The 14,464-nt window shown below is 36.2% G+C and overlaps 1 protein-coding gene across 1 annotated transcript in view; it reads left to right on the top strand.

Moving 5' to 3' along the window:
- The window catches only part of LOC113232577 (huntingtin), a 77,372-nt gene that overhangs the window by 34,411 nt on the left and 28,497 nt on the right, over nucleotides 1–14,464 (top strand). The window contains exons 29-32 of the mRNA XM_026467344.1: nucleotides 66–248; nucleotides 1,207–1,325; nucleotides 5,571–5,702; nucleotides 7,143–7,295. Of these exons, the coding sequence (XP_026323129.1) occupies nucleotides 66–248; nucleotides 1,207–1,325; nucleotides 5,571–5,702; nucleotides 7,143–7,295 (587 nt within the window). The remainder of the gene's footprint in view (nucleotides 1–65; nucleotides 249–1,206; nucleotides 1,326–5,570; nucleotides 5,703–7,142; nucleotides 7,296–14,464) is intronic.

Here is a 14,464-nt window from a genome sequence, read left to right as displayed (position 1 = left end):
AGTTATGATAAGGAGGGCACAACACTTGGTATGGCCATTTGGAACATATTATTGTTTATTTGCAGGTGGAAAACGGTCTGTCAGAAGTTGTCCATCTTACCTGGTTACTAGTCAACAGAGTGCATATTTTAGTCAGTCAATACAGAGAGCCTATAGTGCAAAGTTTGGTCAACAAAGTACAGCAAACTGCGGGGGCGTCAGGACTGCTGTTACAGGCTGTCGCCGCTAGATGTCAGAGCTGTCTTAAGGTAATATTTTGAGGATTTTGGCAAAAGGTTTGAAGACTTCCTAACGTGACCGCTATGTTCAACTCAAATAATTTTTTTAACTGCCTCTGTGGCGAACGTTGCCGAACTGTCACGCAGAGGTCCCAGACTCGATTCTCGGGCCGGGAGAAATATTTCTATGGCCTACATTTATTTCTCTCGTGAGTTTGGGTGTAATTTGTGGTTATCTATGTGTGTGTCCATGGCCCCCGCGACGTAGGGTTACCCCAGTGCTAGCCCCGCGAGGGGGGTGTTGTGTGTTTGCTTTATTATTATTATTAATTATAAACTTTGTACTCAACATATTTATTATCTTCATATTGTACATGAGGTCTTAAAATTAGAGCGTTTACGCACTACGTGCGATTCGTATCAGGGGGTCTATTCTCGATCTCCGTCCGACATCCGTCCGAAACAATTACTGCCAAACAAGCAATACTTGACCAAATGAACAGACGCGTGATGCGAATGAAGCTTCATACTGGATACTTGTCTTTTAATTTTGTCGAATATTACTTATTTGACAGTAATTGTTTCGGACGGATGTCGGACGGAGATCGAGAGTAGACCCCCTGTTCCGAATCCGAGAAATGGCGGTCCGAAATGTCACAGAGATAATTTTTATCTCTAGGTGTACAAGCGATATTCGTATTTTTTCGATCGGACTTCGTCAAAATCAAGTCAAAAAATCAAAATGTTTTTATTTCAAGAAACAATCTTTACAATCTTGTGGCTCTCAGAGTGCCACTCAGAGCTTTAACTCTCAAAGATCTGAGGGGCACTGCCACTGCGCCCGTTACCTTGAGACTTAACTTGACAAATCTCATGTCAAACTCCAAAGAGTCAAGCTTTGACGTGCTTTTGACAGTACATGTCATGACATCTAAATATCGCGAAGCATAAAAAATACACGCTGTATTCAGTATTCCACTTGTTCCAGGACGAATTCGCACTGAACACGTACAAGATCCTTTCACTCTGCCACGAGAGTCAATCTGGTGCTCTCGTCTTCCTCATTTGCAGAATTATCGGCAAGCTAGAACCAGCTCTGGCCGTCAGGTAATTACTTTTTTGTCGTAACTGGCATTGTCGTAACCGGGATATTTGTCGTAATTGACATTTTTGTCGTAACCGACTTTTTTGTCGTAGCGCGATCTATTCTAGCTTTTAAAATCGAACATTGTCCACCTATCGTACGTCTACTAGGTTTGCAGAAGATGTATAAAGGTTTTGTTTCACGAAAAATTTAACCTCGAAATTGATTTTTTTTCGAAATTTTAACATTAATTATAATATCGCATACGTTGCCCCTTAATGCTACGACGACTATCAACAACAGACTCTTTGTCATTATTAGTTTGTTATGAAAAAAGTTTGTATTATTCTTAAATTATATTTCCTTAAATATATTTTGATTGTAATATTTATGGATGTTAATATTAATATGTTAACACTCTCAAAAGACACTTGTGAATTGCCTAAAGCTGAGGATAAAGACAGTAATGCCTTCGGCGACATTTCTCCACAGTAGATTGACGTATTTCATCAAACTGTAGAAATCGTAAAAATATACTTCATGGTCAACCTATAACATGTGCCAAACATTAAGATGATCTAAAGTGTTTGTTAAACATAATTAAATAGAAATGTCTTAAAGCTCTGCAATGACTCAAGTCTGTATAACCTATTTGAGTCATGTAGCAAAGTGTAACACTTAATGCCTTCCGGTGCCAATATGTTTCCTGGAAAAATTGTCAAAACCGTTCCTGCTATACTAAACAAACCAGGATCATCCCCGTGACCCTTCATTTGACGTTTGTCATAGGGATGAAGTAAAGTCGATAGATTTTTAGTGTATTTGATTTTTCAAGCAAAGGTTCTTTGTTGGTAGGTCAATGGTTCTCTCTTATAGTTTTATTTTTCTGTCGTATTCTGAACGATATATAGATATGTGAAGTGTTTTTTATTATATTGAAGGTATGGAACACAACTATAATTGAAATGAATACTCAATTGATATTTTAGTAAATTTCTAAATACATTCATCATATCGTTAACTCATAGGTTTCAAAAAAGTAATACACAGGCGTATCAATTCATTGCCTATGATTAAAATTCATACTTTAAGAATGAATACACGCACTATACATTTTTTCATGAAATTGTCGAAAACTTTTTATCGATATACATACTTCATCTCTAGCAACCTTTACACGTAGTCGTAAAAAAATTATGAATTTTGGACAAAAGATTATCCGCTTATATCTCACCAATAAACATTGACTTCGTGTTATTTTTACCTTAGTTTAACGTAAACAAGTGTGTTCTTAAACAAAAGCTATTTATTTAAAAACGAGGCTTATGAATGATTTATGAAATACGTAAATTGGTGTACGTTGTTACAAGGTTAAATCTACAAGTATCTTGTAGATTTTTATGAAGTGTCACATGGATCATCCCAGATTATTTTTAATTAAGGCGAAATTAGATCCAATATACTTTTTGACGTACTTCGACCACACGAAAAATTGGTGTTTCGACGTTAAAAAATACAAATTCAACTTCTTTTTTAAATTGATAATGAAAACAGAAGATACTGGTAGTGAACTACGAGGCCGGAAACACGATTGACTAAACTAGGCTCCATAAAAAAACAAAGTATAAAATATATATACACCGTTTGGTGGCCAAACATCACAAAATTGTATTCGTTATTTATGACCAACATATATTATATACCAATTATTTTGTACGTTATTTTTGTTTTAATTTATTTTTTCAGTTCCCCAAAAAACTACTTTTTCTCGCTTTTTCACATGAGGTATTCATTATTATCCCAAAATCGACCTCAAAAGTACGTGGAATTACATATAATTACCAAGTTTTATTGAAATCGGTTACCGGAAAATGCGCAAACCTGGATTCATTTCTTAGTTCGGCACCAAACGAGAATTGACGCAGGAGATAATAAAAATCGGTTCTCACTACTCAAAGTGTATTGAGAGAGAAAAACGCCTTGAATTGGAGAATAGCCAAATGAGCCATTAAAATAATTGCTCCTTATAATAAAATGTAGACGCTATCGAACTGCCTCTGTGGCCGAACGGTTACCATCCCGGACTGCCACGCAGAGGTCCCAGGTTCGATTCCCGGGCCGGGAGAAATATTTGTATGACCTACATTTGTTTCTCTCGTGAGTTTGGGTGTAATTTGTGGTTGCCTATATGTGTGTCCATGGCACCCGCGACCAGGGTTTCCCTAGTGTGGGGCTATGTTGAGTGTGTGTGTTATTACTATTATTATTATTATTTATAAAAATGAATCTTCATGCGTGAACAGCCACTCTTAGAGGTGGATGATTTTCTTCAAAATTAATGGGACCACTATGGACGTACCCTCTTTCCAACAAAAAAGAATCATGAAAATTGGTTCATAAATTTATCGCGTAACATACGTACAAAAAAAAACATACAGCCGAATCGAGAACCTCCTCCTTTTTTTGAACTCGGTTAAAATACTTGGCCATATTGCTATAAGGTTACATTTTTTTTCAAACACGGTCCTAAATCTTCGCTTATCTTTTGAACAATGACCACGTAAAGATCTTGATTTTTATTATGCCACAAAAATTAAAAACCAATGTACTTCCCGTCCTGGCCTAGTAATTTTTATTACCGCTAGGTACGTTTTTAGCTATCTTAATTAATTATCTAAATTAATATTTGCTCATTGTGTGCAACATCCAAGTGACTAAGCCTGCTTGATTTCTCATCGCAATGCGTGTTTGTTCTTTTAACTCTGTTTTAAGAAGTTATATGGTTGGAAAAAACGTATTTAAAAAAGTTACTTATGCACTATGTTATTCCCTTGACCGCTTTTTAAGTAACTTATTTTTGTAAACTAAGAAGTTTTTTCTCTCAACATTACAAATTTCATACAAATACAATTACATGTAATTTTACACAACTCTTCGAAAAGTGAGCGTCAGCTTACAAAATAATGACAAATAATTATATAATAGTAAATCATAGTACACAATAGTGCATATATGCATTTCAAGGTAATTAATACAACTAATAAATAATTGAATTAGACTAACAATGTCAAGTTTATTGTATACAGGAACTGTAATTATGGATGCTTAATAAGTAATAAATGTAAATTGAAGTATAATAAGACGGTGAATGTGAAATTTATTAATAAGTATAGTAATTTAATTCTTTACATAGTACTTTGAATGTACTCTGTTATTGGGTAAAGGGACTTTTACATTAAAGGTTATTCAGTTTGCGCCTGATCGTTTCCTCATAACGTTCATTTTTTAGTTGGCAGGTAAAAAAATAAAATTGTAGGTGTTCGTAGTTCTCGTAGGGGTTAATTATAAGGACTAATACCTACCGTCGCGCGGGACCACTGCGATCAGTACCGCTTGTACATTATTGCATAGGCCGTGAAGTAAAGTATTGCCTGACGAGTATGTCTCACGCTAGCAGTGACAACTCTTAGTCGTGCAATGCACAACGGGAAGTGAGCGTGCCAACAGCTCCGGTGCCTATATATATACTTACGGCAACCGGGGCGACTCACCCGAGGCACTAGCATTTTTTGAGGACCGAGTGAAGTCCGTGACGACGATCTGTGACAACCCTCTACACGGATTGACCCGGGATCAGAACCTGAACTTGGAAGGTTCCTGTGCTTGCAGAGGTTATAGTGCCCTTCCCGCATAACCTGAAGGTTGACAGGGCGTCACTATAATCAAAAACACGTGTCGAAAGATTGCCTTGTTAGATACCTTGAAGTTCATTTTTGTTATATCTATTTTTTATATATTCTTCGCGAAAATAAATTCTATTGAGATACGCGTAAATGGACGCACGTCGCGTCCGACAGGCTAGTCTGGAAATCTTTGGGGGAGGCCTATGTTCAGCAATAGACGCGTTCCGACTGATATGATGATGATGAAGCGAAAATACAATAATGGAATGTTATTAATTACGTAATTTAAAACAAGGAGAAAATAACACGGAAAACTTGTTTCCAGCTAAGAGCAAACAAAATTATATGAAAATGTATAATAATGTATAACTTTTTGTATGTTCATTTTATATTATACATTCTCCTTGATTCTATTGTATATTATTTCCTTGTAGTATTTGAGAAAAGTTCTATGTACATATATCTCGACAGAAACGGGGATTGCCTGAGTCGTGTAACAGAAATTGTAATATAAGTTGTAACTCATACCGGCACACTGTATTTTCGTATTTGCTATTATAAACAGGTGACATTTTTCTTTGACAGATTTGCGAAATTAGCAGTAGATAGATGCAAAATGCTAAAAGAGATGCCAGTTGAGAAAATACATGTACAGCTGTCTAAAGAAGACCTGCAAGTCGCATTAGAGCTATTACAAAGAGATAAAGTTCATATTCGGTAAGTACAATATTACTCAATTTTAAACCGATGTGTGTGTTTGCACTCTAGAACAAATACATAACGAGATTGTAGAGGGCGGCTGGTGGGTTTCTGTAGATTGTAATGTAGCTTGCAGATCCACATTTCACATGCGTGTGCCGCTTCTGGTACCGCTTGGAATGTTCAGTAGACCGCAGATCTCGATTAGTGAGTTTAACGTTCGGGCGTTCAAAAGGGTAAAGGGTAATGGTAATAAATCCAGTTATAAAAGTATTTATTCAGGTTTTAACAATCTTTATGATCTTAGAATATGTATTGTACAAGAGATTTTTCAGTAAAATAGTAAACGGTTCAAATATATAAGAATCTGATGTGTTCTCTACCGCGATCGGGTAGAGAGTGACGATGAAACGAAACAAAATCAGAATGCGAAGTAAAATGGAACAATTCAAAGTTTTAAATTTAAATATGAGTAGAAGAAGAAAACAATACGATACGAATGGAGAGAGGCGATACAAAAAGGTGGGATGACGATGTACGGAGGTCACACCGTCACAACATAAACAAAAGAAGAACAATAGAGCTACAACAGGCGACCTTATTTTTTTTATAATATCAAGTGACGGGTGGAACGTGTGGCTGATGATAAGCTACCCGCCTGTCCATGACAGTTGCAATGCCACTCAGTGTTTTAAGCCTTAATTCGTAAACATCTGATAGACACTACCATTGCACCCGTGATAGATAAGTTGCAAAGTCTCGTCTGCCTGGAACTTCATTAGCATCCCTACCCTTCAAAACAGGAACGACGTACTGTGATCAGTAATAGGCTGAGGGCTTTAAGAACTTGCGTTTTTATATTTTTTACCGTCCGTGTTACATACAATGTTTTTCATTACATTTGCGAAGAAGTAAATACAAGGATTATTTCTTGTATTAATAAATATGGTTCACAATACAACAATTATGGATTTTGGGTTTTTTGGTATATATTTTTTTTTATCAATAGATGGCCAGCTAGCTAATCTTCAGCAAATAATACAACTCGAACTAAAATGTTGAAAAAGCAAAGACGCAAATAGCCATGATGGACTGTAAAAAAATAATTTGTTAAATTATACAGAAAATAATTAAAATCAATTGTAAGAAATTTTTAATAATAAGCATTTACGTAGTATGTGGTTGAAATGCAATTAAATTTCTGTTTAGCTAACATTTTAAGCCCATGTTTTAATATTGAACTTAAGAAACCTCTTTGCTTAAACTTGAATCTGTCCTATCTAAGGAAGTATGTCGTGCTACAAATTAAAAACAAAAGTCCGTACCGACCATGGTTGTAATGGGAAGAAAAAGGCCCGAGGGTTTTATTTGGGGCATTATAGTCTAGTTAACCACCATGTAATAATACTATTTACGAGCAAGTTATGATGAAAAAATAAATAAATCCTTTGTTCACAGACACTCGTCATTAGTGGTAGAACTCAACAGCCTAGCTTCAAGCGTGTTCGACCTTTCTCCCTTGGACTTATCACAAGACAGGGCGATTAATCCGCAATACATTGTTACTACAAACGTGGACGCTAATTGGTTGCTGAGTCAAGTGAAAAACAGGTAAAGTTTCTTTATAACTTATATAAGTCGTCGACTAAATTGGAAAACCTACAGTCTATTCCAAGTTAACGATTTAGTATAGGTTCCGTTAAAAAATCAATTCAATTGAAATCAATTGCAATTGAATTGATTTTTTTAGTTCTAAGAAACAATTGAAACTAACAATTAAAACCGGAAGTACCGGCCCCCCCACCGGCCCCCCAACCGGCCCCCCCACCGCCCCCCCAACCGACCCCCCAACCGACCCCTTAACCGACCCCCGAACCCACCCCCTAACACACCTCTAACGCACCCCCATATGCATATAAACTTATCATAATTGTCAGTTTTCATTGTTAATTGTTAATCACAAACATTGAAAAGATTGAAAATTGATTAATTTGATAATTGTAGATATACGGGATTGCGGTTCTCGCAACTAACAATTGATCAATCGTTAATTGCTGTTTCGCAATTGACAATTAATTAATTGCCAGAACAATTAAATTTTGCCCAACACTGACTGGCATTAGGCTGAGTCGTGACTTTTTCATGATAAGAACACATTGAACACTGTTTGTTTTTTACGTTAAGTTTTTAAATTTATCATTTATCTACTTTTAGTTTTTTAAGCGAACATAACCTTGGTATAACATAAATGATTTATGGAAAAGATAGTCAAGGCTATAATAAAACACAATGTTTCAATTGTTATCAATTTTAATACGTAAAAATAAAAGTATATAATATGTATATTTTTATACTTAAAGTTTAATAATATACAATATAAGATTATTTAAATAATTAATTGCTATAACAACAGATGAAACAACGAAATTAAGTTTATAATTTAATACATTTTTTGTGCTGAAATTTTCTAACGATTGGATGCGTATTATTCGTCGGTTTCTGATTGGTGGCCGACTATGGGCAAAAGAAGCGTCAGGCGCCCTGTTGCAGGGTGGGTAGCACAGGACCGTGATGGATGGCACAAACTTCGAGAAGCCTGTAGCTTATACCCAGGAGTGGTCGAAATCAGGCTGTGGATGATGATGATGTATTATTTATTGAAATTTGAGTACGTTGGCGACAAATTATTATTTCCTATTAAATTATAGTTTCAAATAATCTCAGTACAGAGTACTAAAAAAAACGACCTCAAAAGCGCGTGGAATTCATATAATTACCAAGTTTTATTGAAATCGGTTACCGAAAAGTGCGCAAACCCGGATTCATCCCCTAGTTCGCCACTATACGGGACTTGACACAGGAGATAATAAAAATCGGTTCTCACTACTCAAAGTATATTGAGAGAGAAAAACGCCTTGAATTGGAGAATAGCAAAATCAACCATTAAAATAATTGCTCCTTATGATAATATTTAGGCGCTATTTATAAAAATGAATCTTCATGCTTGGACAGCCATCCTTAGAGGTGGATGATTTCCTTCAAAATTAAATGGGACCACTATGGAGGTACCCCCTTTCGAACAAAAAAGAATCATGGAAAGCGGTTCACAAACACCGAAGTTATCGCGTAACATACGTACAAAAAAAAACAGTCGAATTGAGAACCTCCTCCTTTTTTTGAAGTCGGTTAAAAATAGTTTGTAACTGCGTTTCTATAGGCACTTACGTATTTAAATATTTAGCCATTTAAAAAATAAATATGAAACAACTTATATTCTGCAATGTTTAGAAAATAAACATTAAAAAAAAAAAAAGAAATTTTATATGCAATGATTACGAAATGGGTATGTCCATACTAAGAAAACGTTCATACTTTAGGTAAATGAAATCCCTCAATTCTGATCACTGGTTATAAGACAAGTATGTTAACTCCGTACAATTGTACCGGCGTGGCTTCTACGTTTTTTTATGATACCAAGAGACGAGACGAATACGACGTGCGCCTGCTGGAAAGCGACACGCCTGTCCATAACAGTTGCAGTGCCATTCAAAGCTTTAAATCGCAAAGATCTGATGGGCACTACCACTGCGCTCACCTTGAGACATTACTTGACAAGTCCCGTGTGCCTGTAATTTCACCAAAGGAGTTATCATACTTGCCTTGTTACACAGTTTTTAACCGACTTCAAAAAAGAGGAGGTTCTCAATTCGACTGTATTTTTTTGTATGTGTGTATGTACGCGATAACTTGTGAACCGATTATGATGATTCTTTTTTCTTGGAAAGAGGGTTACCTCATTATTGGTCCTATTTAAATTTGAAGAAAATTTTCCACCTCTAAGGGTGGCAAACTAGGAAATGAATCCGGTTTCGTTGACTTTCCGGTAACCGATTTCAATAAAACTTGGCAAATAGAATGTAATTCCGCGAATTTTTGAGGTCGATTTTTTTATATAAAAAAGGTACAATCATTGTGGAACTTAATATAAGGTCAAGGAAAAAGTTCGTGGCTTTTTTACCAATAGTAGACTTTAGAATTGTATAACTTAATTAATACTGATCCTATCAAGCTATATTATACAGCGTTTAAAAAGTGAGTGTCTGTAGATTATTACAAGTAAAGAAATGGCGTTTTAAAAATGAGCTAATGTTGAGAAAAAATCGCTATATTGTACAATATTACTTTGAACAAATCGGCAATGCTTCGCAGGCTTGTGAAAAAAATTGCGGTGTTTATGGTGACAATGCTTTATCAAAATCAGTAGCTCGGAAATGGTTTGTTCGTTTTCGTTCTGCATATTTCAGTGCTAAAGACGCGCCGTGCTCTTGTCAACCAATTGTTGAAAAACTCGATGAAATTCCTCAAACAATTTAAGAAGACCGGCCACATTTCATCTTATGACATCGCTGTAGAACTAAACATTGACCAAAAAAAAGTTTTACGACATTTGCATAAAGGTGGATACCAAAAAGAAGCTCGATATTTTGGTACCTCATGAATTAACAGTGAAAAATTTTATGAACTGAACTAACATCTGCGAATCGCTGCTGAAACGAGACTGAGCCATTTTTGAAGAGATTGATAACGTGTAATGAAAAGTGGGTGACACATGACAATAATGTGCAAAAAAAATCTTCTCCAACCTGGAAGAAGCTGCACAAACGGTGACAAAACCCGGATTGATGCCACGCAAGGCAATGGTTTGTGTTTGGTGGCACTGGAAGGGAATCGTGCATTATGAGCTTCTCCAACCTGGTCAGACCATTGCTTCCACTCTCTACTGTCAACCACTGATACGATTAAAGTGCGCAATTGAAGTAAAGCGGCCAGAGTTGACCAACAGGAAAGGCGTTATTTTCCATTAAGACAATGCCAAACCACACATGTCTTTAATAATTTGGCAAAATTGACAGAGCTTGACTGGGAAGTTTTGATGCATCCATCTTACTTGTCGGACCTTGCCCCGTCCTAATACCATTTGTTTCGCTCTCTATAGAACACTCTTAACGGTGTGAAGCTGATTTCAAAATGTTATATTCAAGTACCGAAGTATGCTTGCATATGTTGATCCGTGATCTCACTTAGGGTCTTAACTGAAAATCAGTGCTGGGAACGCGTTGCGTTTTCCAGCAAATACTGAGTTTTTGACCCTTTTGTTACCGCGGTTGGCACCACACAAAGTATCGCAATATTTAGTATTCTTTTTATTATTTGTGTGAATAGTTCCTATTTTAATTTTATCAAATTTTTGTATATACATTTTTGTTTTGTGTTTGTTTGTGTTTTTGTTTCGTAATTAAGTATTTATTTATGTTTTAAGTTGAATGTTTTGATCGTTGTTTTGTTTTAGTTCTGTTTTGTTCCGTTTTCTCTTTTTTTTGTCTTTTGTCTTTTGTGGTGTCATTTTGGTAAACAAATAAATGTATTTTCTTTCTTCTTTCTTTCTTTCAAAAAGAGGCCTGTGAAAATCACTTGGTTCAGTTTTTCGCCCAGAAATCCCAGACTAGAGAGTCTTACACTGATGTCATAATTGTTTTACCAGAAAAATGACAAAAGGTGATCGATCAAAACAGCATATATATAGTTTAATTACAATATGAGAAAAATGTGTTAATAAGTTAATGAAAAAACGCCACGTACTTTTTCCTTGACCCAATAATATTATATCATAATGGCACTAATGAGGATAGGCCAACACGACGAAAAAGCAAAACGGTGCCGCCGCCAGTCCGCGTACTTGGCTTGCTTGCAAGTTTACTCACGGTGTTGCTCGATGGTGTGATTGTCCTCTGGCTACTAACTTTTATTTCTTGAAGAGCAGCAGAACAGTTAGTAAAAGCAAGATTTTCAACCTTCCCCCATTCCGGATAGCGCTGTTTTGAGAATTGTTAACTTGGTTGTTGCTTGGTTTTGGTTTACAAAATTTGCTGATTATATCCGACGGTATTTTAAACGCTATGCAAATACTCTGGTATTTAAGTTTTGTGAAAAATCCTGTAACAATTTTTCTGCATGTAATTTAAAGTGTTAATAGTAAGTATATCATGCAATCGTTGCATAACGAGCGCCCAGTTACACGAGTTTTACATTAATGGCGAATTCTATTTACTAGGCAACAACATTTAAATTCCTTTGAATAATACAACCGCGCGTCCGGTCGTCGCGCGGGCCGCCGCGTAGACCAAATTGAAGCCAAGCACGCCCGCGTGTCCGGGACGCTCATTTAAGTTAAAACGTAAAAGCTAAACGAACACAGCATATTTTGCCATGACAGTTAGATGCACGCGGTCGCTTTGCGGCGGCAACGCGGGCTCCGGTCTACGACCGCGCAGTTGGTTTTTTGTTCTCTCACGGCTTTTTTTTAACCTTATGAAATAAAAATATCATAAATTTATTAAATTATGTATTTAGTTGCTTGTTTATAAATTATGAAATTGACCAAAAAAACAGTGGTTATTTTTTTAAATTCCAGTAATTGGCTTCATCGAAAAACGAGCTTGATCCCTAGACATTTTATATTTATTTTATATATTTCATCTCATCATTTCGCGGCTGACGTTGTTTTAGGTAATTAATAGATTCAGGTGTTACTTAGCGGAAGTCCATGTTAATAGAAATGGAAGTAAATTGATTTGCTACTCCGCGGACCCAGTGAAGGTTAAATCGTGCAAAATAGTTGCGCTTGCGTTGAATATTTTTTCATGCAATTTATTTTCCCGGAAGATTTTGCCGTAGCATCGTAGTATAAATTAATAAAATAAATAAAGTTGTTGATTATTCGACACTCGATCGAAGAAACATTCAACAGCCCTTGAGGTTTTTTTTAATAATATCAAGTGATGGTAAGCTATACGCCTTTTCATAAAAGTGGCAGTGCCACTCAGAGCTTTAAATCAGAAAGATGTAAAGAGCACTGCCACTGCGCCCTACGACCCACACATAAGTTGTGTCACCCTAAGACATAAGTTGACAAGTCCCAGGTGCTTGTAATTTCACCAGCATCCTTACCCTTAAAAACCAAAACACAGTAATGTGTGACAGTACTACCCAGGACGAACTCCTTCACAAGGAGCTCTACTGCTTCTAAATGGTAGAGAGGCGAAATACGGCGGGTATATTTTTGGTGGTGATGTCTGTAACTATAGTTGCGCTTGTGTTATTTATTTTATTAATTTTATGCAGAAGAAGATAAAAGATATTCAACACAAGCGCAGCCATTTGGTACGATTTAACGTTTACTTGTCTCGCAGAGTAGCAAATTAATTTACTTCCATTTTTAATGACGTTGGTTAGTTTGAATAAACAAGTATTCGCTATTTAGATCCAAAAAAATAGTATTAGTTCCAATATGTTCTATAGCTTTCGGTACATTTTCTCCTTCTATAGCTTCATTGAATTTTTGTAGTGTAATCTTACCTGTATCATTACAATATTTGTTTCTCCATTTATCCATTTGTGATGTCGTCATCCCACAAATTACGCCCCGTATGCCTATTAAATCAATTTCAATTTGGCTTTGTGGAGCAAGTTGTGAATGTTGCTTTTGCGTAGCAATTTGCAAGTTGACGCCCGCGGTCTCACAGACATCTGAAATACAATATACTTATATCATAGTATATAAAACAAGTATGGTAACTCCATACAAACGTATCAGCGCGGTTTGTCTGTGTGCGCGCTTGCCGCGCGCCGTGTACAGACGCACCCTGAGAAACTGATAATGTACATAACACACTACTCATAGTCTCGCACTACGGAAACACCGTGTCCCGGGTGCTACAGGCACACACATAGACAACCACAAATAACACCCAAACTCACGAGGGAAATAAATGTAGGCCATTTAGTAGGGGCTTTTGTTTGGCAGACCATCATGGTAACCGTTCGGCTACGGTGATAGTCGGAGGTCTGAAGTCGAACTATGTTTGTTTTTAATATCGGGAGAAGATTCTGCAATTAGCATGAGTGTCCCTCAAGGTTCAATTCTAGGCCCATTTTTGTTTTTAGTATATATTAATGACTTACCTAGCCTTATGGAGGGTATAAAACATGAGATAGTATTGTTTGCTGATGATACTTCCTTATTATTTAAAGTTAAAAGGCACCAATGTTCCTACGACGATGTGAACAATGCTATGTCTAAAGTAGTTGATTGGTTTGCTGTTAATAACCTACTTCTTAATGAGAAAAAAACAAATTGTGTGAAATTTACATTACCCAATGTTAGAGAGACGGTTACAAACATTGTAGTTAGAAACGAAAAATTGAATCTTGTGGATACAGTTGTATTTCTAGGTATAACGTTAGATGCTAAATTGCAATGGGGTCCCCATACAAGGAAGTTGACAAAACGGCTCAGCTATGCAGTGTACGCGATTAAAAAAATAAGGAAACTTTCAGACGTCGGAACCGCTAGATTGGTTTACTTCAGCTACTTTCACAGTCTAATGACATACGGCATTTTGCTTTGGGGTAATGGCGCCGATATCAATAGAATCTTTGTCCTGCAGAAACGTTCAGTTAGGGCAATTTACAATCTGGGCCCCAAAGTATCTTTGAGAGATAAGTTTAAGGAAATTAACATTCTTACACTAGCCTCACAGTACATTTATGAAAATATAATTTATGTTAAAAGGAATAGTAATTTCTTTATGAAAAATAGTGACAGACATAACATTAATACGAGGAATAAAAATAAACTAGCTTTTCTTGATAGTCGTCTTCCCAAAGACAAAAAATCATTTAAGGGGCAATGTATACGCTTCTATAACAAGATTCCGGTT

Source organism: Hyposmocoma kahamanoa, unplaced genomic scaffold (assembly GCF_003589595.1).
Source record: "Hyposmocoma kahamanoa isolate Upper Pololo Valley unplaced genomic scaffold, ASM358959v1 76, whole genome shotgun sequence".
NCBI lineage: Eukaryota > Metazoa > Arthropoda > Insecta > Lepidoptera > Cosmopterigidae > Hyposmocoma > Hyposmocoma kahamanoa.
Note: the sequence above shows the minus strand (reverse complement) of the source record. Positions and strands in the feature narration are given on the sequence as shown.